This window comes from Cordyceps militaris (genome assembly GCF_000225605.1).
Source record: "Cordyceps militaris CM01 unplaced genomic scaffold CCM_S00008, whole genome shotgun sequence".
In the NCBI taxonomy this organism is placed as follows: Eukaryota; Fungi; Ascomycota; class Sordariomycetes; order Hypocreales; family Cordycipitaceae; genus Cordyceps; species Cordyceps militaris.
In genome coordinates this window covers 154228-179882 of record NW_006271976.1, presented here as the reverse complement: position 1 = coordinate 179882, position 25655 = coordinate 154228, and the positions used below count along the sequence as shown (strand labels likewise).

General features: G+C 56.7%; 8 protein-coding genes across 8 annotated transcripts; 4 read left to right on the top strand and 4 right to left on the bottom strand.

Moving 5' to 3' along the window:
* Window positions 1-5446: 5446 nt before the first annotated feature.
* CCM_09149 (DNA-binding SAP) lies at window positions 5447-6334 on the bottom strand (the record flags this gene model as incomplete). Its single annotated transcript, XM_006674283.1, has 2 exons — window positions 5447-6048; window positions 6085-6334. The coding sequence occupies 2 exons, from the start codon at window positions 6332-6334 to the stop codon at window positions 5447-5449; spliced, it is 852 nt and encodes a 283-aa protein (XP_006674346.1).
* Window positions 6335-7607: 1273 nt separating this feature from the next.
* Window positions 7608-9479, top strand: CCM_09148 (phosphoesterase, putative; the record flags this gene model as incomplete). Its single annotated transcript, XM_006674282.1, has 4 exons — window positions 7608-7622; window positions 7687-8526; window positions 8580-9106; window positions 9158-9479. 4 exons carry the CDS (start codon window positions 7608-7610, stop codon window positions 9477-9479), a joined length of 1704 nt encoding a protein of 567 aa, XP_006674345.1.
* A 797-nt stretch (window positions 9480-10276) lies between these two features.
* Window positions 10277-11158, bottom strand: CCM_09147 (uncharacterized protein; the record flags this gene model as incomplete). The annotated part of the gene is made up of 1 exon (XM_006674281.1): window positions 10277-11158. The coding sequence occupies one exon, from the start codon at window positions 11156-11158 to the stop codon at window positions 10277-10279; it is 882 nt and encodes a 293-aa protein (XP_006674344.1).
* A 2121-nt stretch (window positions 11159-13279) lies between these two features.
* Window positions 13280-14375, top strand: CCM_09146 (NAP family protein; the record flags this gene model as incomplete). Its single annotated transcript, XM_006674280.1, has 3 exons — window positions 13280-13367; window positions 13442-14176; window positions 14257-14375. The coding sequence occupies 3 exons, from the start codon at window positions 13280-13282 to the stop codon at window positions 14373-14375; spliced, it is 942 nt and encodes a 313-aa protein (XP_006674343.1).
* A 371-nt stretch (window positions 14376-14746) lies between these two features.
* On the bottom strand, window positions 14747-16279 carry CCM_09145 (CRAL/TRIO domain protein; the record flags this gene model as incomplete). The annotated part of the gene is made up of 3 exons (XM_006674279.1): window positions 14747-15234; window positions 15292-15433; window positions 15494-16279. 3 exons carry the CDS (start codon window positions 16277-16279, stop codon window positions 14747-14749), a joined length of 1416 nt encoding a protein of 471 aa, XP_006674342.1.
* A 2332-nt stretch (window positions 16280-18611) lies between these two features.
* Window positions 18612-20243, top strand: CCM_09144 (HypA-like protein, putative; the record flags this gene model as incomplete). The annotated part of the gene is made up of 4 exons (XM_006674278.1): window positions 18612-18725; window positions 18902-19241; window positions 19269-19698; window positions 19763-20243. 4 exons carry the CDS (start codon window positions 18612-18614, stop codon window positions 20241-20243), a joined length of 1365 nt encoding a protein of 454 aa, XP_006674341.1.
* Window positions 20244-20479: 236 nt separating this feature from the next.
* CCM_09143 (Periodic tryptophan protein 2) lies at window positions 20480-23286 on the bottom strand (the record flags this gene model as incomplete). Its single annotated transcript, XM_006674277.1, has 3 exons — window positions 20480-23045; window positions 23098-23210; window positions 23269-23286. 3 exons carry the CDS (start codon window positions 23284-23286, stop codon window positions 20480-20482), a joined length of 2697 nt encoding a protein of 898 aa, XP_006674340.1.
* A 545-nt stretch (window positions 23287-23831) lies between these two features.
* Window positions 23832-25194, top strand: CCM_09142 (cell division control protein 12; the record flags this gene model as incomplete). Its single annotated transcript, XM_006674276.1, has 4 exons — window positions 23832-23936; window positions 24035-24197; window positions 24256-24566; window positions 24616-25194. The coding sequence occupies 4 exons, from the start codon at window positions 23832-23834 to the stop codon at window positions 25192-25194; spliced, it is 1158 nt and encodes a 385-aa protein (XP_006674339.1).
* Window positions 25195-25655: the final 461 nt, after the last annotated feature.

The following is a 25655-nucleotide window of genomic DNA, read 5'->3' as shown; positions in this document are numbered from 1 at the left end:
CAAGGGTATGGCGACTGATGGTGTGAAAGGGCGAGGATATTAATGACGTGTATAAGACGTAAAGGGAAGTATTCAAGTTGTCGAGTAGCACACGCAAACTGTGTCTGGCCGTGCTCAGGTCGAATAAGATAAGCGCCAAAGTCAAGAGAACAATAGATGAGAAGAGAAAAAGAGATGACAACGAGATATCAGGGTGGTGTGGCAACCGGAATAGCCATGGTATTTAGACGAGCAACGAGCCTGCAAGATAAACAGTGATGTGGGCAAAAGGCGAGCGAGGCAGAGGCGTGGATGACCAGCCAGTTCTGGGATCTGGTGGCGGCACTTGCACGCAAAGTTTAGAGGCGTGCAGAGCTTGGCTCTATTTTCGCTATTTTCGCTCCTCCAACAAGGCCGCCAACCCTGGCCGCATATCCCCAGGCAGAGAGCGCACCCCTCTATGGCTGGAGACGCCGAACGCCAAAGGACAAAGTGCCAACTTGGGCATAGTATGCCACAACCGACAGAAATCTTGTTGGGTGGACGGGCGGGCCTTCGTTCCCCCCAAGGCAACACACCTGACTGGCGAACTGCGCCGTGATGCAAGTGGAATACTGTCCTATAGCCTGCATGCGCAACTTGTCCTATGGGAGGGCGACGGTGCCGGGATGGCGCTGTAATTGGGCATCGAAATGGTACCCCCCCCCCCCCTGCGCGCCATGGAGAGAGCGGGCCATTGTCTGCTTGTCTGTCTTGATGCTGAGCGCGCGACCACCAACTGAGTGCGGCGTACGGAGCACAACGGTGGGCCTTGGAGCGACGAGTTGCAACCGGTCAGCCTCTCCCATATATTCTGCTCCAAATACCCACGGCGGCTGTTTGTGGTCCCTGGCACACGGCAGGGAAGGAATGGCCCGGCGCGCTGGCCCAGAACTTAGTCCAGTAGGGTCTGTAACAGAAGCGTGCTAAAACACCCTGGTGGTGGTGCTGTGTGGTGGTGCCATGGTCCATGGCGCGTGGGTTGTGGCCAGTAGATGGTTATCGTCGTGTGGATATCGGCTCCAAAGTCTTCAAGAAACCGAGGGGTGATGCTGTTAGCTGGACGCTAAAACAGGAACCCAGAGCGCTAATGGTCTTCTGGCACCATTGGCCTGGAAACTTGCTCGAGTCCCTCGGGAAAGCAAGAGCCTCTCATCTCTCCTAGTATATGGCCTTCAAAAGCACCTCCTTTGCATTGCAAGTGATGCGTGGGATTTTCGACACCCGTCCGAGGTGGATGCTGCCAAACGGTTTAACAGGCTGCGTGTCTAGGACATGCAGCTCTGCCTGTCTCACTGATTCGCCTCCGACAGGACGATCTGGGAAACGAACTGGGGAATGGCGCAGTTGGCAGTCAACTAGGAAAATGGCGCCCGCCACAAAATGCGCCGCCCGCCAACCGTTGCGCGCGCAAACTCGTTGGGGTGGTGTGGTTGTGCCAAGCACACACACACACAATGCCTTTCAAGTTGTACCACCTCGGTTGCCGACTTGCCCATCAGAGTTGTTAGTGCAAACACTAACAGAAACCAAGAGCCCTTGAATCTGTCATGGCGCCGACCGGCGCGGTTTTGTCGATAAATCGGGTGATTTGTGTAATAATCGAACAATCGAGCACAGGTCGTGCTACGCAAGCCCATCTTGGTCCGTAATTGCAAGGAGCCTCGAGATATGCTGTGCCCTGTTACTAGGCTGTTTAGCGCAACACGGCTGCAAAGTTAGTTATCCCACAGGCCGGCCGTTTGACGGGACAGGGAGGGGGGCTGGCTGCATCCTGCGATTGGTGTCCAGCGGCCTTCAGCTTCAGGGTCAGAATCCACCGGAAATGGAGATGTAAGTGATCGTCGTGTGCTTCCAGTTTTGAGCTGCATGGCCCGCACGATGGCCTCTTTAGATTACTCGTCCCCGCCACCGTTCAGACCGTACCGAAGAGGAGAGAATGGATTCGTAAAAGAATTGCAATGCTCGTCATATATGATCAGGAAGAGTCAGATATCATCCCTATCTCGTGTGTGGGCGTTGGCATGAAGCTAAAGTCAAGCCGCACAATGCACCGGAAGCATCTCCCGTCCTGCCTAGACAATGAAAAAGTCTGTGCCCACCCTCATCCACTGCAGGGCTCGTCTCCTTTTCGCGAAAGTCTCGCGCCATTTGGTTCGAGTTTGGATGGAGGCGAGCAATTGGTTGAAAGTCTGGACAGTCTAGAGGTACGATTGGACAATATTCGTCCAATGGCGGCGCAGTGTTGTGGCCTCTCCGACCCCTGTAAGGGTTTTCTGGAGAATTGCAGTCAAAATGCAAGTATTTCGTGTGCATCGTGCGCATGGCTCGTTTGCAAGAGCTCGCATTCCTTTGGTGGTGACCAGCGGCAACTGTCTGCGGGCTTCGTGGACCGTATTCCCTACTGTGCACAAGTTGTAGACGCACACCCGGGTGCAACCCGAGGGCGTCGAGTACGAAGTCGTTACTGACTGCCGAAGCTGTATCAACCTCGCACTCAGTGGCAAAAGTGCCACGTTGTCAGTTGTTGCCTCTTGGGAAGCTTCGTTGGCAAGTGCGTCGTTGCTCGTCATGACGATACTATTCTCGGACCATGATATTGACTAGGTGCCAGTCAGCAAAAAAGCTTTTTGCAAGGCAGTGCTCGCAATAACTAGACACAATTGCCCAGGCGGGATTTTCTTGCTGCAGCCAGCCTGCCAAGCTGAAAAGCCTGCAGGACTAGCCCATGTAGTTAATACGTATATTGGCATCGTGGCAGCCCAGTAACATGGTAAACGCGGGCCACTGCATATGACTATGAGCAATGCCGCAAGACGTGCATACGCTGGAATGGGGCAGACTGCGATGCACGGTGTCGGAGTCCGAATCTGGGGCTTGGGTTGGGCATGAAGAGGCAGCCTGCCCGCCGCCGCCGCCTTGCAAACGCAGAAGCCATCTCGAGTTGCGTCAGAGACTCTGGCTGTCAGGAGTGCTTCGCCACAGTTCTGGAGTAACCGCCGCCCCAGTGAGGCTAGTGACGTGGCATGGAGGGCCAAGGAGGCGAAGAAAAGGCTACAGCGGGCTGGTCCGGAGCTAGCAAGAATCCGTCGATGTCTACCTACAGATTACAAAGTGCAAACTGATACCAGAAACGAAAGAGGGTGGCAATTGACCCGGAGGCCCATCAGGGGACCTTGGGGACATGCTTTCAATGGCAAATCGTAGATCGCTCGTCCCCACGGAGCCAAAATACGAAGTCCCTCCGCCGCATACCCTCGCCCCGGCGCCGCCATACCGTACGTATTACTTATCTAACTAGGGCCTGAGGTCACCCGACGTCTCCGACCGCTCTTCATATCACCATAATATCGCCCACTCGTTGGGGCCAATCCGTGGGGTCCGTCTGACTTTCTCCCTCAGTTTGCCCACCTCATCCATTCACCGACCAGTCGAGTAAGCCGAAGCGAGACAAGGCGAACCCGGTTCTTGACACCCATCTTTTTTTTTTTCACTACTGCATCCCATCCCGAACGCCTGGGTTGCGCGCTGCCCTCTCAGCCGGCTTCGCTCTTTCTGACGAATCGCGCCGTGCAGAATATACGTTGCCCTCTTCCTGTTAGCGCCAATCAGTTGGCGCGTCTGCGGGACGATGGCTGGGCAAGTTGCCCGTCCGGCCACGTTATTGGCTGCTGGGCCAAAACCCCGAGAGGTTGCCTCTAGTGTCCTCCGACATTGACTGGCCAGCATTGTCCGCAAACCATTTTGCTGCACACCTCCTTCTGGCCCCGTGCGTGCGATATGGTTCACGTGCCACGAGCAACATCTCGCTTAGTTTGTTGCGAGAGGGCAGTTGTCATGGCCCCTGTTGCCTGTCGCTGGCTGACATGGCGAAGGCTCGACGTTTCTGTGGCTGGCTCACCCACGATGCAAATGAGAGGCGTAGACGCCTGCAACGCTGCCGAGCCCCCCTCCCCTCATGACCCGAGAGTCAGGATTCCCTCAAAACACCCCGGTGGCTAGGACGCCTTCGCGTCTATTGCCGTCTTCCACTTCCAACCACTCATACAATGCTTCTTCAAACCAGGGCTTTGCGTGCTTGGTCAACAACGGGTCACCTGGCCAAGCCTGTCATCGCAAGCATGGGCAGGGCTTGCCGCTGGCCTTGTCTATTGCCCTATCGGACGATATCTCGCCTGCGTCATTTCCACTGGGAAGCCTTGACCATTTGCCCTCTGCGCCATTCACAACCCTCGACGCTGACGCGACGGCCCTAGGCGGCTACACACTTGCCTAGCAAGCCTTATCAAGCAGCAGTCTTGCATGCAGCGTCATAGAGACGGTATGAACGATGACTAGCAACACGTTATGGTTCGCCAAGGCAACCCAGACTCGGGACTTCCTCTTGTGGCCGTGTGTTGACATGTCGTCGGAAGAAATGTGATGGCCGCCAACTCGATACGGCGCTCAGGGACCGGCCCCTGTCTAGGTTCCCTTCGGCGCGTACCGCCCGCATCTCATTTGCTAGCCGTTGGACTTCAGCTGACTCCCGGAGCGCTAACTATGTTGCCGGAATCACATCGGAGCCGGGATAGCACATCTGCGCAACAGCAAAATGCCCCCCCGCCAAGCGTGTCCTTCCCTCCTTGCCTGCTCTAGCCATGTGCCGGACCGAAAATCGCACACACAGACCCCCAAGCGGGCAGTCTGTAGAACGTAAACGTGTGTCTATTGACGGGAACTGGGCCGCGTTGGTACAGCAGTCCGTGGCATGTCGCACCCAATTCCATCTTGACCCCGATCCTGGCCCTGGTCGCCCGTAGAGGTGTGGTGGGTAAGGGGCCGGACATGCAGCAAAAGTTCTGTGTCATGAAATATAAAGGCACACACGGTACAAATTAACTATTGAAATATACCAAAGAGGTAAGACAATCTATGCAGTTGATTGAAATTCTTCCTATAATATTACGCCGCATGCAGCCGAGATGAGATGCCGGGGCCCTCGATACAGCCAAAGTTGGGCACCAATGAGCCATGCAGTACGACTGTACTATTGGAATTGCATGCAAGTCTGCCCAAGAGTCTTGTACTTTGTTCTCGTGAAAATTTTGCAGTCTAGTCTGGGCCATGATGGAGGCTTTTGTATCCCTGAGCAATATTCCAGAGTCATGTTGTCGTTGCACAAGTTCCTCCACGAGTCATTGAATGACGCTCTGGATTGAGCATCTTTTGGGCAACGATGTTCTAGTGTAGCTCAGTCTCAACGACAGTATGAATCTTTGGACATCAAGAACAGATGCGACCAGGTACGCGACAATGCGCAATGAAAGTCAAAAATCGCTCAACTCACTTCAACTATTATTTCGAAATCATGTCTGGCAAAGTTTTACGTTTTTTTTTTCCGCTTTTCAAATCTTATAGTTCCCTCTTTTCGGTCATGACAGTTGCTTTACGCAGCAGCAAAGCGAGCAGCGCGCTTCTCAGCCTTGGCCCTTTCAGCGGGGTTGTTCAAAATGCCAGAGCCCCTTGCCTGGGTGTTACCGCCGCCGCCCTGGCGATCATTCCGGCCGCCGTTGCGGCGGTCGTTGCCTCTGCGGTCTGTGCTTTGGCGCTTTCCGGGACGCTGGCCGTCCTGGTGCTGGCCGCGGCCGCGCTTCAAGTTACGCTCGGGCAGGGCCGCGTCAAGGCCGGAGACGTCCTTGTCCTCGAGGCCGAAGCGCTGGGTGCGCTCGACGCGCTTCTTGGCATCTTCATTATCCTCGTCGAGGCCGAATCGCTTCGCGCGATCGGCGCGCTTCTTGGCTTCTTCACCCGCGGTCGTCGAGGAGAGGCCCATGGCGAAGGATGGAGGGGGCGCGACAGGCTCGGCGGGCTCCGGCTCGGCGGCAGCGGGGGCGGCGTCGCCCTTGGTAGGCGCGGCGGCATCGGCGGCAGCATCATTGGGCGCAGCAGAAGCAGCGGGTACAGCCTCCGTGGCAGCGGCAGGAGCGGCGGGAGCGGCGGGTTTCGCGCCTTCGTCGTCGCTGTATGTAATCTCGTCGTCTTTGCCAGCTGTGTTGACATGTCAGTTCCAGTGTCCAAAGTCACCATTTACGGCACAATCGCGTTGTAGAATGGCAGGACGACGGTGCAGAAACATGGTCGTCGGTTTGTATCCCTCGTCTCGGCGGATATCGCGAGCCAACGTACCAGGTTTGGCCTCGGCGTCGGCGGCGGGCTTGGCGTCTTCCTCTGTGAGGCGAGCAATCAGATCGGCCTTGTTGCCCGTGACGGGCAGCTTGCGCTCAGCCAAGAGCTTCTTCAGCTCCGGCACCTTCATCGAAGCGTAGTCGGCCATTGTGCGGACGATTGTCGATAGGACTGTGAATGGGCGAGGAGAGTGTTGGGTTGCGAGACAAAGGAGTGCAGGTCGCGGGTTGGTGGAGAGGGGCGCGGTGATTGCGCGCACTCGCGAGCGGTACGATGAGACTGGATAATTGACAGTTGTGTGTATGCGCCTCAATGAATGGTAGCGTGGGTAACGCGCAAATGCGGATGGTGGTGGGCGAACTGGGTGATGAGTTGAGAAGATGAGGAAGGTTGGCGCGCGCGCGTGTTGATGTGAAGCGACTCTAGAGGTACTACATTCGTACAGCAAGCAAACTGGCGACGCCTGTTCCTGGCTGAGCAGGGGGTGGCTGGCGGCGCATTTGCAGGCTCACAGCGAGTGCGTGCCGCGTTTTAGTATTACCTGTGCTCTGGGTGCTCTGGAAGTACCTCCTGGAAGTACCTCCTTAGTACTAAGGCATGCTCGAGACGTATCCGCAATTACACCTGTACGCAGTACATCGCGTCACACCTCGAATTGGCTGAATGACAAGTACTTTTATCGACAACGGGCAGGGCAGCCAGATAACTAGGGAAGCTGATCCAAAAAGTATAAGTGAAAAAGGGAGGTTTATATTGTCAGATTGATTTATAACGGTCAACGTTTTCGGTGCAATATCAAGGTGACATCTGACTGCCGGTATCTGCCGCTCAATAGGCGTCGTGTTCATGGGCCGACAAGCCGAGTGTACAGAGTACGCGACAACTATTCCCGCTTCCGCAACTATAAATAAATACATACAATTTCAGTAATATTCGAGCACGAAAGCATTCTATATTTATCCATCCCCTCCAAATACGACACTTCACCTCCAATATCAATCCCGCCTTCCCCTCCATAGGGGGCCGTCTACCGTCTACGCACTCCACCGTGGGTCGAATCTGGCCTGATGGAGCAAGCTACTTTTTTCCCAGGAGACTTGCACTTGCGGTCACCCGACGGTGCCGTTCAACTGCAACATCCAAACCCTGACGTGCACCCCTTTTCCAACATCGCATCTCTCCATCGCCGCAATAGTTTGTCCAAGTACTTCGCATTGCCATCAATCCGCTGTTCTCGCTCGCACAACTCTTTCGCTCTGCCAGACCGACGTCACTACCACGATGCGATAGCTGACATTGGACGTAGCGTACAGTCCAACCGCACGAGAACGCCGCCGTTGACGGCATCTTGCAGCAATACATTGCCCTCGCCGGGGCCTTTCTTCTTATTCCTTGAAAATCCTTGACAACATAATCACAACATGACGCGACGAATCGTGAGCTCTGCCTGCTGCGTGCCGACCCCCTCTCCAAACCGCCACTGACTCTCCCCCGAAACAGGTTCGCAACTTGATACAGCTAACGGCGGCGGCCGTTTTCACCGTCCTGGTGGTGCTCTTCCTCGACCGAAGCTACCGAGTCCTGCCCACATCGCTGCACAACTACCTACCAACACACCACCCCGGCCACGTCGTCACCGATGTGACACTCGTCACCTGCTCGACTGTCAACCCGCTCTCCAAGTGTGACCTTGACCCCAACAAGTGGCACCGCATCGACAAGGAGCTCTTCCTCGGCCGCGCCTGGACGACCCGCGCATACCTCTTTGTCAGCCGCAAGCACGAGGCCGAGCTTACCGACAAGGATTCCGTTGTCATCGATCTCAAAGTCGGCCCGCGCAAGCCGGAAGACGCCAAACCCGACGCCCACGCGGCCTGGGAGTCCCGCCCCGGCGGCCTCTGGGTCAAGCGCTCGTCCCAAAAAGTGGCCAGCGACTCGGACGAGGCCGTCACCAATGTCGACGTGCTTTTTGGCGACGACGCCGTCGAGGCTCGCGATGGCTGGGCCATTCGCGGCACGCCCCTCCAGATTGACCCCAGCGGCACCTTTCACTCGGCGCACGTCACCGTCCGCCGCGGCGCGCCCGCCGAGCGCAAGAAACCCACGCCGCGCATCCCAGACAGCGGCAAGTTTAAGATTCTACAGATTGCCGACCTCCACTTGAGCACCGGCGTCGGTGCCTGCCGCGACGTCTTCCCACCGCTCGCAAAGGGCGAAAAGTGCGAGGCGGACCCCCGCACGCTCGAGTTTGTCGACAAGATGATTGATGAGGAAAAGCCGGATTTTGTCGTCCTCAGCGGCGATCAGGTCAATGGCGAAACGGCGCCCGATCCGCAGTCCGTAAGTGCCTACCCATGCCCGCACACATCGACACCTACTAAACAAACTTGCAGGCCATTTTCAAGATTGCGCTTAAGCTCAAGGAGCGCAAGCTCCCCTACGCCGCCATCTTTGGCAACCATGATGACGCGCAAGCCATGGGTCGCGAGGCTCAAATGGCCCTCATGGAGTCCCTCCCGTACTCGCTCGCCACCGCCGGCCCGGCCGAAGTCGACGGCGTCGGCAACTACTACGTCGAGGTGCTCGGCCGCAGTGGCTCCGACCACTCCGCCATAACCATTTACTTCTTCGACACTCATTCCTACTCGCCCAACGAGCGGCAGTACCCCGGCTATGACTGGGTCAAGCCCAGCCAGCTGGCGTGGTTCAACAAGACGGCCGACCGGCTGGTCCGCCCGCACGCCGAGTACACGCACCAGCACATGGACATTGCCTTTATCCATATCCCGATTACCGAGTATGCCGACTTTAACCAGACATGGGTTGGGCAGTGGCTCGAGGGTGTCACCGCACCCTTGTATAACCCAGGCTTTCGCGACGCCCTCGTCGACAAGGGCATCCTCATGGTCAGCGCCGGCCAGTACGTACTCCTTCCTTGCTCTTCCGGTTCCCCTCCGCTAACACGCCGTAGTGACCACTGTAACGACTACTGCATCCTCTCCACGCAGGGCGAGCGCCGCGATCCAGCCCTCTGGATGTGCTACGCCGGCGGCGTCGGCTTTGGTGGCTACGCGGGCTACGGCGGCTATCTCCGCCGTGTCCGCCTCTACGAGATCGACGTCAACGCCGCCCGCATCCGCACCTGGAAGCGCGTCGAGGCCGGGCCCAATATTACCGCCCGCATCGACGATCAGCTCATTGTCGACGCGGCCAAGGCGTACCCGGCCCCGCTGCCGCCGGCCCCCCCACCGCCGGCTGCTACGGAGCGCCCAGTGGATGTCAAGGAGTCGTGAGCAAGTTGGGAGAATGGACGACTTGTTGTAGCTGGTGATTAGCTACAACATCGTGGCTGGTACTGGGCCCGGCCCCTTTTTTGTATACATATAACCTGTGCTGTTTTGCCTCGGGGGGTCTAGTCTTCCGACCATTCGGCGAACTGGAACCTCCCCTTGTTTTTTGACGGCGTTTCGGAGGGATGGCGGGCGTTTCATTGCATCAGTCCCTTGTTCCGCAAGATTGCACACGGATGGGATGAGCAATCAAATTTGTACATATACATATATGAAATTAGATCTGTGACGCTGCATGGCAGCCTAATCTCGGAGGGGCATTGCAACAAATGTGACAAAGAGACTCGGAAGGTAAAGACTATGCAAACGCTAGCTGCCAAAAACATCATTCAATTCAGGTAGCCAGGCCCTCTGCGCCAATAGTTGGCTCACGAATAGCGACGTCGTCATTCATCGAGTCGGTGGTGCTGCGGGTAGTGTAGGGTATGGCAAGATTTTAACAGCACCCAATAAATGGCCGACTCAACAAATATAATATATATATAATGAATATGACAAATCAAAATGATCTAAGTGTTCTAAGGAATATAAGTAATCCAAATAATCTAAGTAATCTAAGTAGTCTAAGGGGTATGTTGAAGATAAAGCAAACGTATCATGACTTGAAATAAGAAAGGATCTCGCGAAACCGCGCCGGCTCCCTGTCGCACCCTCTTCGGCAGGGCAGGCAGCTCGGTAAACAATCTTTGCTGGGAGGAAAAAGATGACGCAAGAAAAATGTTGTCGTCCCGGATGCCATCTCACCCCACAACCTCGATATCAAACGTGAGCTCCCGGACAATGGCCTCGTCCGCCAACTGCCTGCTCGCCGTCCGCACCAGCACCGACTGCTCCTCCCGCAGCGCAGCGCCGAGAAACGGCTCGACCTGTCCGGGCACAGGCCCGTCCCTGATCGCCGGCCAGTAGTCGGCGGCATGCTGCACCGCAAACGCAAACCTGGGTCCTCGCAGCATCGCGCGCAGCCTCGCGCGCGCGCCCGTCAGCTTCTCGAGCCTGACGAGCCTGTACCCCACAAAGACAATCATTTCGTCCTCGTACGTCACGTCGGCGCCCGTCTCCGCGTCGAGGCGCCAACTGGCCTCGGCGCCAGCCCCGGCCGGCACGGTGAACCCGCCACCCGCGCCGGCGCCGTGCGCCGTTGCCTGCCTCGTTTCCAGATTCGCAGCCGTCACGATATCGGTGACAAAGTAGCCGGCGCGGTGCGGCGCGGCGCGCAGCAGGGCCAGCAGCTCGGCGTGGTACTGCGGGTCGCGCAGCAGCGCGGCAAACTTGTCGGCCGGGGCGTCCATGTGCCACATGCGGGCGACGGTGGCGACGTGCGCGGCGCGGCTGGCGCGCGCGCGCACGGCGAAGAAGCGCAGGGCGTCGGAGAGCGAGGCCGCGGCGTGCGCGTCGTGGATGCGCGCGTGCCAAAAGGCCATGTCCCGCAGGCGCACCGGCTTCGGGTCCAGGTTCGTGACCATGTCCCGCGGCAGCCGCGCCGACGCGCACGGGATGTGCCGCTCGGTGGGAAGGTGCGGGTAGGCGACGACGCTGCCCATGAGTCGGTCGCGGTAGGTGCTGGCGTCGAGACGGGGGTGGACGAGCCAGAGAGGCTTGACGTCGGGCGAGTCGTGTCCCATGGCTTGGCTGTGGTGTGCTTTTCGTTGCTTTGTTGTCCTGATTGTCTTGCGGTCCTGACTGTCTCGGCCTGGCTGTCTTAGTTCTTGGCTGTCTTATATGTTTTGGCTGGTTGGCTGCTTGTTGTAGTGGCTGTGGTTGTGATGGTTTGATATCAATTCAAACGGCGTTCCGACTGTTCTTGTAGCTGTAATGAAGGCCTTGTTTTCTTCTACATCTGTGCGAAGTGCTTTTTATATAGTCCCAGCTGACCCGACTTGAGTTGGTTGTGGTTTGTATTGCGCACAAAAGTGAAGTTCTCTGGGTTGCCTGGAATTTGAATTTTGATGTTGGTCTGTCAGATGCCTTGGTAGTGCCGATGAGCGGCGTGGCAAGGAGATGAGCAGATAACTTCACGTACAGCATTTCTGAGTATTCTCGTCGTAGTTTCTTTCCGTCTCTTTTGTGTTCGCAAGTCACCTCGTGCTTGTCATAGATGGTCCCGATATCGGGTCACATGATGTTGCCGCTCCCTTTGCCACTTATATACTCGGCCAGTGCAAAGAGTGAGCGCAACATTTGGGTAACGAGCGATCATGGAAAAAATGAAGGCGACTTCGATTTTGTATCAAGGTGGAGCCATCCATAAACACTCACGCATTTGTATCCCCGGATTGCTCTCATGTACGATGATGGATTCAGTTCTCTTGGCGATGATGCGGATTGGGGTTTCCCGCTGGTCGCGTCTATGCTAGCTGTTGTATTGGTCCATCCCGACCTACTTGGTCATGTAAATCGCCAAGATTGTGTCCTGCTATTTTCAATCAGTTTCTGCACTTTTGCCCAAGTCGTAATTACCAGTGGCGGCCCGGCCTGTGAATGAAATCCTTGGAGGAGTGACTCATTCCTTTGATCCGTTTCAGTGATGTGTCGGTGTCTTGATAATTTTTCAGGTGAAGAGTAGCCGTTGGTCATTTTGTATAACAAAGAAAGTTGGCCGCTGCTTGTCTGATTGAAGCCCAGAGCTCAAGGAGAAAGGTGTACAGTGGCAAACACGAGGTATTCGCGCCAGGCCCTTTCACGACTCGAGTATCAATTCCAGCGAAACTACCATTCCAGTGGTATCGCAGGTCCAGTGGGATCACAATATGATGGGTGAGGAAGCAAAATGGTAGATTTGAGGGGGTGAGTGGCAATGACCATGGGCGAGTACAAGTCGAGGTCGAGTTCGAGGGCACAATTGTGCCAAGTACTCAGGTACTTACCGTGCCTACCTCCAAGGCAGGTAGCTACCTACATACCTAAGCGAGTGAGGCCTGTTTTTAGACAGAGCACTAGATACTTTTCCCCTATCATAACGCTATTAGGCTGCTATTACGTATAAGAAAACATTCATATTTTTTATAAGCCGTGTTAGATACGTTGATAGCGTTGTGATAGTCAGGGGAAAATTACATGTTGGATAGAAAACGTGTCTAGTGCCCTGTCAAAAGACAGGCCTCACGCGTGTAGGTACCTAGGTACTTACCTAATAAAGTAACACTACCTAGGTAACTGCAGATGCGGTATGCCACCAAAATGTTCCGTCACTGTCACTGCCTGGACGACAGTACGACGTGCCGTGTCATCTGGCGCTGGTGTACAGCCGGCGTCGTAATAAAGACCAAAAGCTGGGGACCCTGAAAAAGCTACCTTAGTACAGAGTACTTAATAAATCATTTACTAGGCACAAAGCCAAGCCAGGCCCCGACCCCTCGTCACGCTTGACCTGCCCACCAATGACATCAGCCATGCCCCTCAGGCCCCCGCTGTCTTGAAGCTTGTAACTAGAGAAAAAAATCAAACAGGCAAGAACAGGCAGCGACAGCAAAGTTGTTCACCGACTAATAGCTTGCATGTTGCTCGACACAGCTGTACAAGCTGCTCTTGGCTCCGCCCGCCAACCATAGGCATCCATATTCATATCCACTGTTGTTTATGTCATGTAGAGGAGTACAAACCGTTGCCAAAGGAAAATTTTCCTTTGCCTTTTTGCACGTGGCGTTATAAGTTGAAAGCTGTCCCCTGTTGTGCCCTCCCTCCGTCGAATACTTTCCCTCCACATCAACTTTTTTTCTGCCTATACCTCATCAATAACCTACACAATGGCCGACGACAAGATGGAGTTTTCCGTCTCCTACAGCAAGCTCCAGGAGCTCGAGGATGACTTTGAGGATGTCGAGGTTGAGCTCCGTACGTTGCAAGCCGCTCCGGAAAAAAAAAAAAAAATAAATAAAAAATAAACCCAATCATCTAACAAGTCACAGTCCGTCAGCAGGCCAAGCTGTCCGCCAAGCTCTACGAGAAGCGCGCCGCCACCATTGCCGACATCCCCAACTTCTGGCCCCTCGTCCTCGAGCAGTCGCCGCCCGACATTGACGAGTACATTCAGCCCACCGACTCGGCCGTGCTGCTCAACCACCTCGTCGGCCTCGACGTCGACCGCTTCGAGCTGCCCTCGGGCGGCGACCCTCGCAGCGTGCGCATCACCATGACCTTTTCCGAAAACGAGTACTTCTCCGACAAGTCCCTCTCCAAGCAGTTTTGGTGGCGCTACGCCAAGGACGGCTGGACCGGCCTCGTGTCGGAGCCGGTCCGGATCAACTGGAAGTCCAAGGACAAGGACCTGACGCAGGGCCTGCTGGACCTGGCCGTGCAGCTGCACGCCGCCGAAAAGGCCGCCGGCCAGAAGCTGGCAGACGAGGCCGAGCCCAAGGCGTCGCTGCTGGCCCTCATCGAGTCGACGGGGCTCGGCGGCGTCTCTTTCTTCGCCTGGTTTGGCTTTGCCGGACGCGCCGTCTCCGCCGAGGAGTCGGCCGAGGCGTTCAAGGTCGAGCAGGAGAAGCGACAGAAGCGCAGGGCGGGCGAGGATGTCCCCGAGGACGACGACGACGATGAGGACGACGATCTCGACGAGTATGACACGGAGATCTTCCCCACCGGTGACGACCTCGCCGTCAGCCTCGCCGAGGATGTCTGGCCCAACGCCATCAAGTACTTTAGTGAGTTGCCACGACACCCCGCCCACCCAGGGAAATAAAGGCCGACATTGGAAGATGATGCTAACGAGTAGATTTTTTAGTCACCGCCATGGAGCACGACGCCCTCTCCGATATCGACTTTGAGGACGACGATGACGACGAGGACGAGGAGATGGAGGAGGCTGACGGCGAGCACACCTCCAAGAAGCGCAAGGCGTAGACTCATTTCGCCATGATTTTATTGGAAACGAAAAAAAAAGTATTTTGCAATGCGAAAATGTAATGATGTTGGTTTAGAAAGATGATGGCTCTTTTTTTTTGTTTGGTCAGATACCCGTGTGCTTGCTTGGACACACACGGTCCAAACACAGATGGACGAAAGAATACACACCTGCGATGAGGAACTATGAAAAGAAAAACGAGTTTGAAACTGATGACGTGAACTAACTAAAAAAATATTTAAAATATCCAAATCCCCCGATTCTATAGACGACGGCTATATAAACACACGGCATAACATGGCTTCATGCATGACTCGACCCCGATCCGCCTACTCCATCCCACCTGATACATACACTGCCACCATCTCGGCTACTTGGCCTCGGCCTTTGCCTTGAGCGCGTCCTGGGTGCGCTTGGCGGCCGTCCAGTCGACCTTGCCGTGTCCCTGAAAGACGCCGAGGCGATCATACAGCGAGCGGGCGCGCAGGTACGGGTCGAGGTCCCAGAAGCTCGTGGCCAGCTGTGCGGCGATGTCGTCGCGCTCGGCGCTGACCTTGTCCTTGGCCGTCTTGTCGCCGGCGGCGGCGACGCGGATCCACTCGCGCGTCTTGTCCTCGAACCGGGCGACGAGGTCCTTGCGGCGCTGCAGCAGCTTGTCGCGCGTCGCCGTGTCCTCCATGCGGTCGTTTTCGCCGTCGACCGGCGGCACGTACTCGTACTCCCACGGGTTGGTGCCGCCCAGGTCGCTCACCAGCTGCTCCGGCGCAATGTACTTTGCAATCTCGGAAGGCCCCGTCGTGAAGTGCACCTTGGAGGCCACGACGGGGTCGAGCCAGCGCTCGATGATGCGGTAGATGCCTGTTGAAGGGTTAGTTTAGGGGGGGAGAGGGGGGAAAGGGGGGAGAGGGGACGGACCGCCGAAGCCCCATGGGGCATTGTGCACGAGGATGCAGCCGAGAGACTCGGGATAGTTGGCCTCGAAGCACTGCACGAGGAACTTGACGGGCACGTAGTCCATGTTGGACAGGGAAAAGCCCGTCAGGTCAAACACGATGGTCTGCGCGAACGCTTTTGTTAGTCAACGCTCTTCTTCTGTGGTTCGCATCTTTCCACTTACACCCATCTCCACGGGCGCCTGCAGCGACAGCCGCGCGAGCTCGATGCTATACACGGTGAATTTTTCCAGGGCCTCGACGCTCTGGTCGGCGGCGCGGTGCTTCGCGGCGCGAATGTAGTTGACCGGGCGTCCGTCGCGGTCGACGCCGTGCAAGAAGCCCTTTGCCCAGCGCATCTGGTTCAAAAAGTCCTTGCCGAGGGCCTGCTCCTGGGCGCTGGCGCCGGCGACCTCGCTCTCCAACATGAAGCCCTCGCCCTGGCGCATCAGCACGCGGTCGACCTTCATCTCCTCGACGCGCCAGCGCAGCGACTTGGCGAGCATGACGACGGCGCGCATCAGGTTCCACTTGCGGGCGCGCAGGAAGCGCAGCGCCAGCGTGTCCGGGTGCTCGTGCTTGACCGACTCGACGATGAGCGCGCGGGCCGTCTCGGGCGTGTACACGTCGAGCGCCTCCATGGCCAGCCGCACCAGCTCCTCCTTGTTGGGCTCGTCCGCCGGCATCAGCTTCTGCATCTCCTTGACGCAGTTGGGGAACTTGGGGTGCGTCAGCTCCGTCGTCGCCTTCTTCTTGCCAAAGATGCCCCAGCCGCCGCCGCCACTGCCGCCCGAGGGCTTGCTGGGCGTGTCGTCGACTTCGCCGCGCGCCTTCTTTTCTTCGAAGATGCGCGCCTCTTTCTCGTACATTTCGAGCATTTGGAACGCAAAGGCCCACAGCTGCCGCAGCTTGTCCTCTTGCTCCTCGGTCAGGTTGCCGAGGTGGCCCGGCGGGATTTGGTTTTGCGTCATGGTTTAGGGGAGATTTCTTTTTGGTCTGGGGTTGTTGGTTGGAAAACGGGCTGTTGGCTTTGATACAGCGGGGGGATTGCGCAGACTGTTTTAGCAGGTCTATTGGGCGAAATGAAACAGCATAAATCGTGAGTGCAAAGAGAGAAAGAGAGAAAAGGGAGAATGGGAGAGAAAAGCTAAAAGTAGAGGAGGCTCAAAGAAAAAACGAGGCTGGCGTTGGCCGGGCTTAATACTTTTAGTTGGGGTTGCCCTCCCCACGCATCACATATCACATGTGGGCTCGTGACAATGGGCGTTCTGCAGCAAATTAAACACGGCGCACCCCCCTTTACAAGAATCCCATAAAGCTAAGCCCCTTTTTGTGTCCCGAGCACGTTCATGCACACACATACTATCAACTTGTAGTACCTCCGTGTCCGTTCACACCTTATTAACCCGGGGGGGGCCACGTATGGTATTGAAGAACAGGATGCGGGGTAAACCTGACCCAGATGGATGTTCTAGTGCGCGCGAAGTGGGCAAGAAAAAACGCGGGGGCCGGGCACGAGAAGGCAGCACAATGTCTACAATGTATTGCGGTGCCTTGGAAGTTGGGCTCTCTGGCTACTAAACGAACAAACTTTCTCGCCTAGCCCACTTGGCGCTGGAGGGGGAGAGGGCTACATACTATGTACCTAGGTAGGGTCCGAGTGAGGGGGACAAGGCCGCCATCTACATGGTTTGTTGGTTGCGAGATGGCGTGCCGGGGGCTTTGACGCTTTGCATCTGTACAACCGAGATGCGGCTCATGTGGAGAGCTGCTGTGCCTGGGCGCGCGCGGGAGAGGGGAAACTTTGTGCTTATTACTCGCGTGTCCATACAATCTGTCGCGGAAGACGATCGACCTTGTCCGACAGCCGGTTACCTCGGCCCACCGGTCGAATTGGCCGCCCTGCATTAGTTACAGAGTAGGCTGTACGATATTGCCGCAGGGTGAAAGGGGTGTAGCCAAAAAAAGCTCTCGTGACGGTCCATAGTACTAATACTACTCAAAAGGGGGGAGGGAGGAGGGGGTTTGCTTTTCGACGTCGTTGGGAAAAAAGGAGACGTAAACATATGATGCATTGAGATAACGCGCGTTCCGAAACCGACAAAGGACTACATACGCCCTTGAATTGCCGGTGCTTCTTGTCCATCCGGCCGAGGCATCATGGGCTTCTTCCACCAAGAGCCACGACCTGTCACATATGCGTTTTGCAACCAACACAGCCACGGACCTGCCCCCTTAATCATGTCCAATCTTTTTCTCGGACCGTATCTGATAATAATATAAATCTGCAGGGCAGGGGGAAAAGGGGTTGGGTGTAGGGCTGACAAGGGCACGTGTAGCCAGCCTCCCACCTGGCCGGCTGCAACAGTGATGCTGTTATCTGTAGAAATGCGACTCTACGGAGGTGCGGGCTCGTCTTGGTTGCCGACGTAATAACGTCAAAGCGGTCGCAACTCTTTATTTATACGTTTATCAATCAGCGACCCCGAGTCTGAGACTGCTTCGTCACCTTGGCTGTCTTCGGCACACGGCCGCATTCTTGCCCGACATTGCGTCGGTCTTCGGCCAGTATGACGCCCGTTGTTTCTAAAAACAGCTACTTCCCCCATCATCAGTATAATGTTTCGCCGCTATTCCCGGTACAGTTCACACTTGTCCTGTTTTGCCAAGATTGAATCCTCGTCACTCTTTCTTTTTTTTTTCTTCTTTCTTTTTTGTCTGTTTGCTAGCACCATGTTGATGCCGGGCCGGCACCGTATCGGAATAGCTCGTTGGGGGTCAGAACAAGGATGCTATATTCTAGAATGCGGCCATGGCATGAGCCAATCCGCGTCGTCCGTTTTCTAATTCTAGCGTCATCGGGGCTCCGCATCGCCACAACTGACATCAGCTCCGAGTCTTTCCCCAGTCCGAACGCAACCTTGCATGCGAGAATCGTCTTGTCTTGGTACTCGTTTATTGCCTGCCTGTCAAGCACTACCATCTGCACTATTCTGCGCCCTCAGCCGACCACGCATTCAACCTAGCATCTTGTCGGCGCATCGCAGGTCGGCGCGCCGCCGTCTCCGGCTCCCGTTCAAGCTCCTCATACGGGGGCCTTCCGTTTGACGAAACGACACACCGTGAGTAAGCGGGTTGCGATGCATTCCCGGGGTTGCATATACCTCTATAAAATAATCCCATGCGCCTCCCACTGCTGCGGGTGAAGTCTGTACAATCGCATCGCCTATTATATCCCCCGGAGCAGCAACAACGAATCACACAACACCGCAAGTTGCAACGAGCCGCAGAAAGCACTACACCATGAGTTCCGCGACGCGCATCCTGATCGGCGCCGAGGAGACGGGCATGCTCGGTATGAAGCAGACACCTGAGACGGCAGCCAAGCTCAGCGCGCTGCTGCAACAGGACATGGAGGTACGCCGGGACCGAACCCCGCGTCTGGTTCGAGGTGACAAGGTGCAGCATAACTGACACCTATTCTCTGTAGAAGCACAATGTGTTTTATCATCCCAGGGGATACCACAACCATGTAAATGGGGCCGGTCTTTGAATAGTTCTCTAGAGGACTTCCTTTGCTTACATGCTTCTAGATTGTCCACCATCTCCTTGCGCTCTACAGCACCGGTGCCAGCGCCGACGTCCTTCAGCGCGCCTACGACGACAACCAGACCTACCAGATCGAGCGAAAAGAGCAGGGCGACGACGCTGTCCAGGCTCTGCGCGACAACTTTGACGAGGCGGCTGAGAAGTTCTTCGACAAAGACCAGTACTATGGCGACTTTCTGCGCTTCTACCAGGGCGAAATCGAAAAGCTCGGCTGGCGGGAAGCCGTCCTCAAGTATCTGCTTGGAAAAGAAGGAAACTTTCGTCGGCTCTTTGACAGCAAGCCCCCCCTTCTCTATCCCGGGTCCTTTCTTCTTTCTTCCTTTTGTAAACCGCTCTGTTAACACCTGCTAGGTCTTCTGCATCCCTACCTCCAGCTCATGTACGGCCTGGAGTGGGCGCAGCCGGCGCTCGTCGCCCTGGGCCTGGCGCAGACGAGCGTGCACAAGGACACCTACGGCGCGCTCTTTGCTCTCGTCGACGACAAGGCGCGGCAGGCCGCGCTCCCGGCGACCCCGCGGCACCTCGCCGACCTGTACGACAGCATGCGCACCGAGCACCCGCACCTCGTCGCCGCGTCCCGCTGGGAGGACGGCGACAACAGCCACGCGGGCGTGCTGCAGCGCATCCCGGACCAAATCGCCGCGTACCTCGCCGCCAACGTCGCCGTCCACCCGGACCGTTTCGACGAGCAGGTCGACGCCGTGGTGCACGCGGCGGCGTACCTGACCGCCGCGTGCATCTTCCACCCCCCGCACAAGCCCAAGTTTGACTTTTTCATCATGTACGTGTTTCCCGTCTCTCTGTTCCTAACTACGGGAACTAACGTGAAAACCCCGCCGCCGCAGCCACTACAACAACCTCGGCCCCGCGCTCCTGCACCTCAAAACGCAGCACTGGATCCCCGCCGCCGCAAGGGCCCGCCTGCTCGAGTGGAAGATGCGCACCGGCATCTTGACCTACTTGTCGCGCGGCAGCCCGCGGCTCGACCTGGACGCGCTGCGCCGCTACGTGCCGCTGGACATCCGCACCGGCAGGGCAAACGCCATGGTGGCCACGCCCGAGGAGCTGCTGCCCCGGCTGCACGCGGTGCGCGACGACGGGCACGCCGTCAAGGTGGCGCGCGCGTTTCTGCTCGCGCAGCGCGCCACCCGGCCGTACCTGGAAGAGGGCCGCGCGAGGCCCGGGTGGGTGCGCATCGCCGACGACGAGACCTGGCTCAGGGCGCACTATGCGCTGCTGGATAGCGTCGAGGGCCAGGATGTCGAGCATCGCTGGGTTCGCTCCGCCGGGTTTGATGCTGCGTGGGATCACTTGGCCAAGGAGTAAGGCGCTACACATGCAGCGCGGCGCGCTCTTGTATTCGGCTTGAATGGCCATGTCTCTTCCTCAGAAGCGCGACTGGAACTAGAGCACACGCACGATATGACGGCCTAGGCCTTAGTAGTCAACTTTTTGTATTGTATCGACAACGCCCCAAGATTGCTCTATGAATACGACCATGACTGTGAAAATCAAAACCAATTTTTAACATGATAATAAAATATGCCAACAAATCTTGCCTCCTACTCCAGCCCAATCCATTCATCGTCGTCATCACTAGGTGCTTCCTCATTGTCGCCATTCATGTCTACATCAATGCTCACAACATCCTTCTTGTCATCACCAGCCGTCAGCGCCTTCTTGCCCGCACCCTGGGTACCAGCCTGCCCCAGTAAGTAATCAACCATGTAGACGTTTTCGTCCGCCAGCCGCTTAATGTCATCCCGCATGCGGTTCACGGCGCGGTTCACCACGCGCAGCTCGACGTCGACCTTGCCGCGGTTCGCCGTGAGCCACGCGCCGTGCTTGTCGACGAGCGCCTTGATCCAGAGCAGGCAAAACTCCATGTGCGGCGACTCCTCCGTCTGCGCAGCCACGAAGCGCAGCAGGCGCGGGACGTAGACCACGGGCAGGCCCGCGACCGCGAGGCCAATGTCGCCGTGGGGGATCGCCTGGAAGACGCGCTTGACGAGGGCGGCCTCGTTGAGGCGAAACGCCATGACCAGCGCCTTGAGGTAGTCGCGCTCCCCTTCGAGCACCGCGAGGGTCGAGGCCGGCGTAATCTCCATGTTGAGGTCAAACGGGTCAAACTGCACCGTCGTGTCGAGACTGTAGATGAGCAGGCCCTCGGTGGAGGCGGCGCAAAAGGCGGTGCCGGCGGGCGAAAAGGCGATGCCGCTGACGCGCACCTCGGGGAAGCGCTTCCGGGCTGAGGGGTCGGCGCCGCGCTTGGAGCCGGGCAGGCCATCGGCGGCGCGGGAGGCCTCGCGGTCCGAGATGTCGTCATCGTCAATGTCGGCCGCCGTGCCGGCCTCGTTGAGGAGCTTGCTGTTGAGGAACTCTTGCGTGCCCGAGAGCGAGAGGTTGACGCTGACGGTGAACTTTTTCAGCAGCACCATGGTGGTGACGGAGTAGAGGCAAATGTACTTTGAGTTGCCGCCGGCGAGGATGCAGCTGCCGTCAGTGCTGTACTGGATCGAGTTGTACGCCTTGGTGCCGGCGACGTTGGCGGCCGTGCGGCGGTCGGTCATCTTGCGGCCGCCCGAGACGTCGCGGCGTCCGTCGACGCCGGCAACCTGCTCGGCGTCCATGGTCCAAAACGTCAGCTGGCCGTCGAGCGTCGAGATGGCTAGCTGCAGCGAGTCCGGGCGGACCGCCATGTCGAGGACGTCGGCCTGCAGCTGCAGCGGCTCGCTCGTCTGCGTGCGGCTAAAGATGGACCAGATGCGTGCGGTGCGGTCCCAGCTGCCCGAGATGAGCGAGTCGCCGTTGGGCGCAAACGCGAGCGCGGACACGGGGCCCTCGTGGCCTGCGAGCTGGTCGAGCAGCTGGCCCGTCTGCACGGACCAGATGTAGATGTCGTAGGAGTCGAGGGAGCCGGCGGCGACGACCTCGCCGCTGGGGTCGACGGCCATGCAGGAAAAGGAGAGGCGCGTCGGCGCGGTAAAGGTGCGGAAGTTGCGGTAGCGGATGAGATCCCAGGCGCGGATGGAGCCGTCCAGACTGGACGTGAAGAGGACGTTGCCCTTTTTGGCAAACTCGCAGGCCGTGACGCCAGAGGTGTGCTCAGTAAAGGTGACGATACAGAACCCGGATTCAATGTCCCAGACTTTGATCTTGCCGTCGTCAGCGGTGGTGACGATTTTGGTGCCGTCGGGCGAGTAGACGAGCGAGTTCATGGAGTCAAAGTGGCCTTGCTGCTTGAGGATGTATGATTCGGACTGCCACTCCCAGACAAGCAGCTGGCCGAGTTTGGAGGCGCCAAAGGCCAGCCACTCGCCAGTCTTGTTGATGGTGACAAAGTCAATGTCGTTTTGCGAGATGCTCAGCTTGTGGATATTGTTAAAGTCGGGCATCTCGTACAGGCCAAAAAGACCGTTTGAAAAGCCCGCGACGAGAAGGTTTGACTCAGGGTGAAATGACGCGCAACGGACGTGCGCGCTGCCCTGCATGAAAAAGTGTTTCTGGACAATGCGCCAATGCATATCAGACTCGTCGTCGTCGTCGTCCATTTCGTCATCCTCTTTGAGGCGGTCAATCGGCTTGACATACCGCCAATCAAACACCGCGCCGTCTTGGCTGACTGTGTAGATGATTTCCTGGTTCGCTGAAAACCACGCGCCAATGACCGGCTGCTTGTGCCCCGAGAGCACCGTCGGCGTAAAGCCCTCCTCCGCGCCGAGGCTCCATATCCTCGCCGTCAGGTCCTTGGATGCTGTGAGGAAGAAGCGCGAATCGCTGGACCACTCAATATGCTGCACGTCGCCAAAGTGTGCAGTGTGCGTGTGGTGCTTGACAAACGGCGCGAACTCCAGCTCGCCACCGGCGTTGGTGTCCGGCGTCGACGGCACGTGCCATACTTCGAGTTTGCGGCCCAGGCCGGCCGCAAAGTAGCGACCACAAGGCGAAAAGGAGAGCGCGGTGATTTTGGACTTGAAGGAGAAGTGGTATATCGATATTCTTCGGGGGACGTTTGTCAGAATGGCGTGGCCATCGTCGTCGACAGTGAGGAGGAGGTTTCCGCGTGGTGTGAGGCCGATGCGGGCAATGTTTTGCCGGTGCGCAAAGGGAAGGGTATATGATTTGTTTCTAGTATTTATTAGATCACATAATTCATCCAAATTCCTGTGTGTGCACGTACTCGACGAGGTTAAAGACTGTCACTCTGTTGCCAACGGGCGAAAAGAGGTGGGTGCCGTCGGGACTGTAGAGCAAATTGCCCTGGCAGTACACCGTGCCCAGTAAGTTCGAAAACTGCAAAAGTCAGTAAATCGTTCTGTAATACTTTACAATGCGTAATACGGCAGCGTACCCTGAAATCGGTCTTCATTGTCGTTTATCGTCCATTATTCGCAAAGTTGCACCTGGCCTGGCCGTCCAAAACTTTACAAGCTTGCGATGCTTATCGATACGCCGCCAATTTTTTTGGGGATGCCGGCTATTAGTTGTTCCAGGGGAGAAAGTCGTCAGCCACAACGGATAGAAGTTACCAGCCACAGCAACCCAAACAAATTGGCGGTGGGGTGCACTGACCGCTTTGCCGCCATACAGGCAACGGCTGGTAACTACCTGGCTGAACCTGGGAAAGGGGGGGCAAGGCTGGTCTTGCCCAGTGTGCGATGCACTGACCCGCTGCCAGCATCCCCCCAGACACCAGCAAAATTGGTGGCCACGACCCCTTGGTGCCCCTGAACGCCCATCCAAGCTCCGACCTCCTCCACCTTTGGCCCATTCTCCCAAACGCACTTCTTGATCAATCGATCTCAGCATTTGCTAGACGGATATCTTGGTTCGTGCTCTGCTGCTTGTTAGGCTATTGTTTGGTCACCGCGTCGACACTTGTTATTCACTACCCCTCACCTCATCATATTCAAGATGGCTCCTGCCAGCGCCGAGAGTGCATCGCCAATTGGCATTGCCAATCTGCCTAATCAGCGTCACAAGATTGTCGCCAAGCGAGGCGCCGGCTTCACCATTATGGTATGCCGACCTTTTTCCCGCTCCTGTGCCTCTCTCTGCGGACGAGGCTACATGCCACCATTTGACCAGGTCTCGCTAACAACGCTATCCATCGTTAGGTTGCTGGAGAGTCCGGCCTCGGAAAGACGACTTTCATCAACACGCTGTTCTCGACCACCATCAAGAACTATGCCGACCACAAGCGTCGTCACCAGAAGCAGGTGGACAAGACTGTCGAGATCGAAATCACCAAGGCCGAGCTTGAGGAGAAGTTCTTCAAGGGTACGTGCTTACCGCAGCCTGACGGACGACCTCTGTATGCTAATGGTTTGCCTTCTAGTCCGCCTGACCGTTATCGACACCCCCGGCTTCGGAGACTACGTTAACAACCGTGATTCCTGGATGCCCATCATCGAGTTCCTCGACGACCAGCACGAGTCCTACATGCTTCAGGAGCAACAGCCCCGCCGTCAGGACAAGATCGATCTTCGTGTCCACGCCTGTCTGTACTTCATTCGCCCTACCGGCCACACCCTGAAGCCTCTTGATATCGAGGTTATGAAGAGGCTCTGCTCCCGCGTGAACTTGATTCCTGTCATTGCCAAGGCCGATACTCTCAGCCCTGCCGACTTGGCCAAGTTCAAGCAGCGCGTACGTTTGATGTCCAGCTCAATTACTTTGCCACTTCTAACCTGTCTAGATTGCTGCCGTCATCGAGGCGCAGAATATTAAGATTTATCAGCCCCCAGTTGAGGAGGACGACGATGCCGCCGCTAAGCACGCACGTGCTCTCATGGACGCCATGCCTTTTGCTGTGATTGGTTCTGAGAAGGATGTCAAGACCACCGACGGACGCATCGTCAAGGGTCGCCAGTACTCCTGGGGCGTCGCTGAGGTTGAAAATGAAGACCACTGCGACTTTAAGAAGCTCCGGTCCATTCTTATCCGCACCCACATGCTGGATCTCATCCACACTACCGAGGAGCTTCACTACGAGGCATACCGCGCTCAGCAGATGGAGACGCGTAAATTCGGCGAAGCTCGCCCACGCAAGCTCGACAACCCCAAGTTTAAGGAAGAAGAGGAGGCACTTCGCAAGCGCTTCACCGAACAGGTTAAGATCGAGGAGCAGCGCTTCCGCCAATGGGAGCAGAAGCTCATTTCAGAGCGCGATCGTCTCAACAAGGATCTCGAGCAGACCCATGCTCAGATCAAGCAGCTCGAGTCGGAACTCGAGTCTATGCAGGGCAGTGCTGTCCGCAGCCACGGTCGCCGCTAAGCGTTCGCGGATGCTTCAAGTCTTACTTACAGAGCTGCGCCTGCACGGTCAGGAGCTTGCGTTTCGCATCCAGAACCATGCTTGAAGTTGTGGGTAAAGATGCCGAACAGTGCCGACAGAGGAAGATGGCATGGATGTTATCGGCAGCGGTCCCGAACTCCTTGACATGGTGGTCTGCCCCGTAAATGGCGCCTTTTGATTGTGGAGGAACAGCGTTTGCTTGCTCGCTGTTGGGCCTCCTTGTGAAAGTGGTCATGGAGGGCCAAAAAGTTAATATGTCCCTTACGAGCAAGATTTGTTGTGGAAGTTTTGATAATGTAGCCTTATTTTATTCCCTTTATTAACTGAAGACTCGTATATTCGATTTGCTTTTGTTTGTAGTCAAGAGAAGACGGGTGATGATGTCTGCCCGGTAAGATGTGGTGGCCTTGGCCCCAGAATGCTATACTAAATGTAACAAA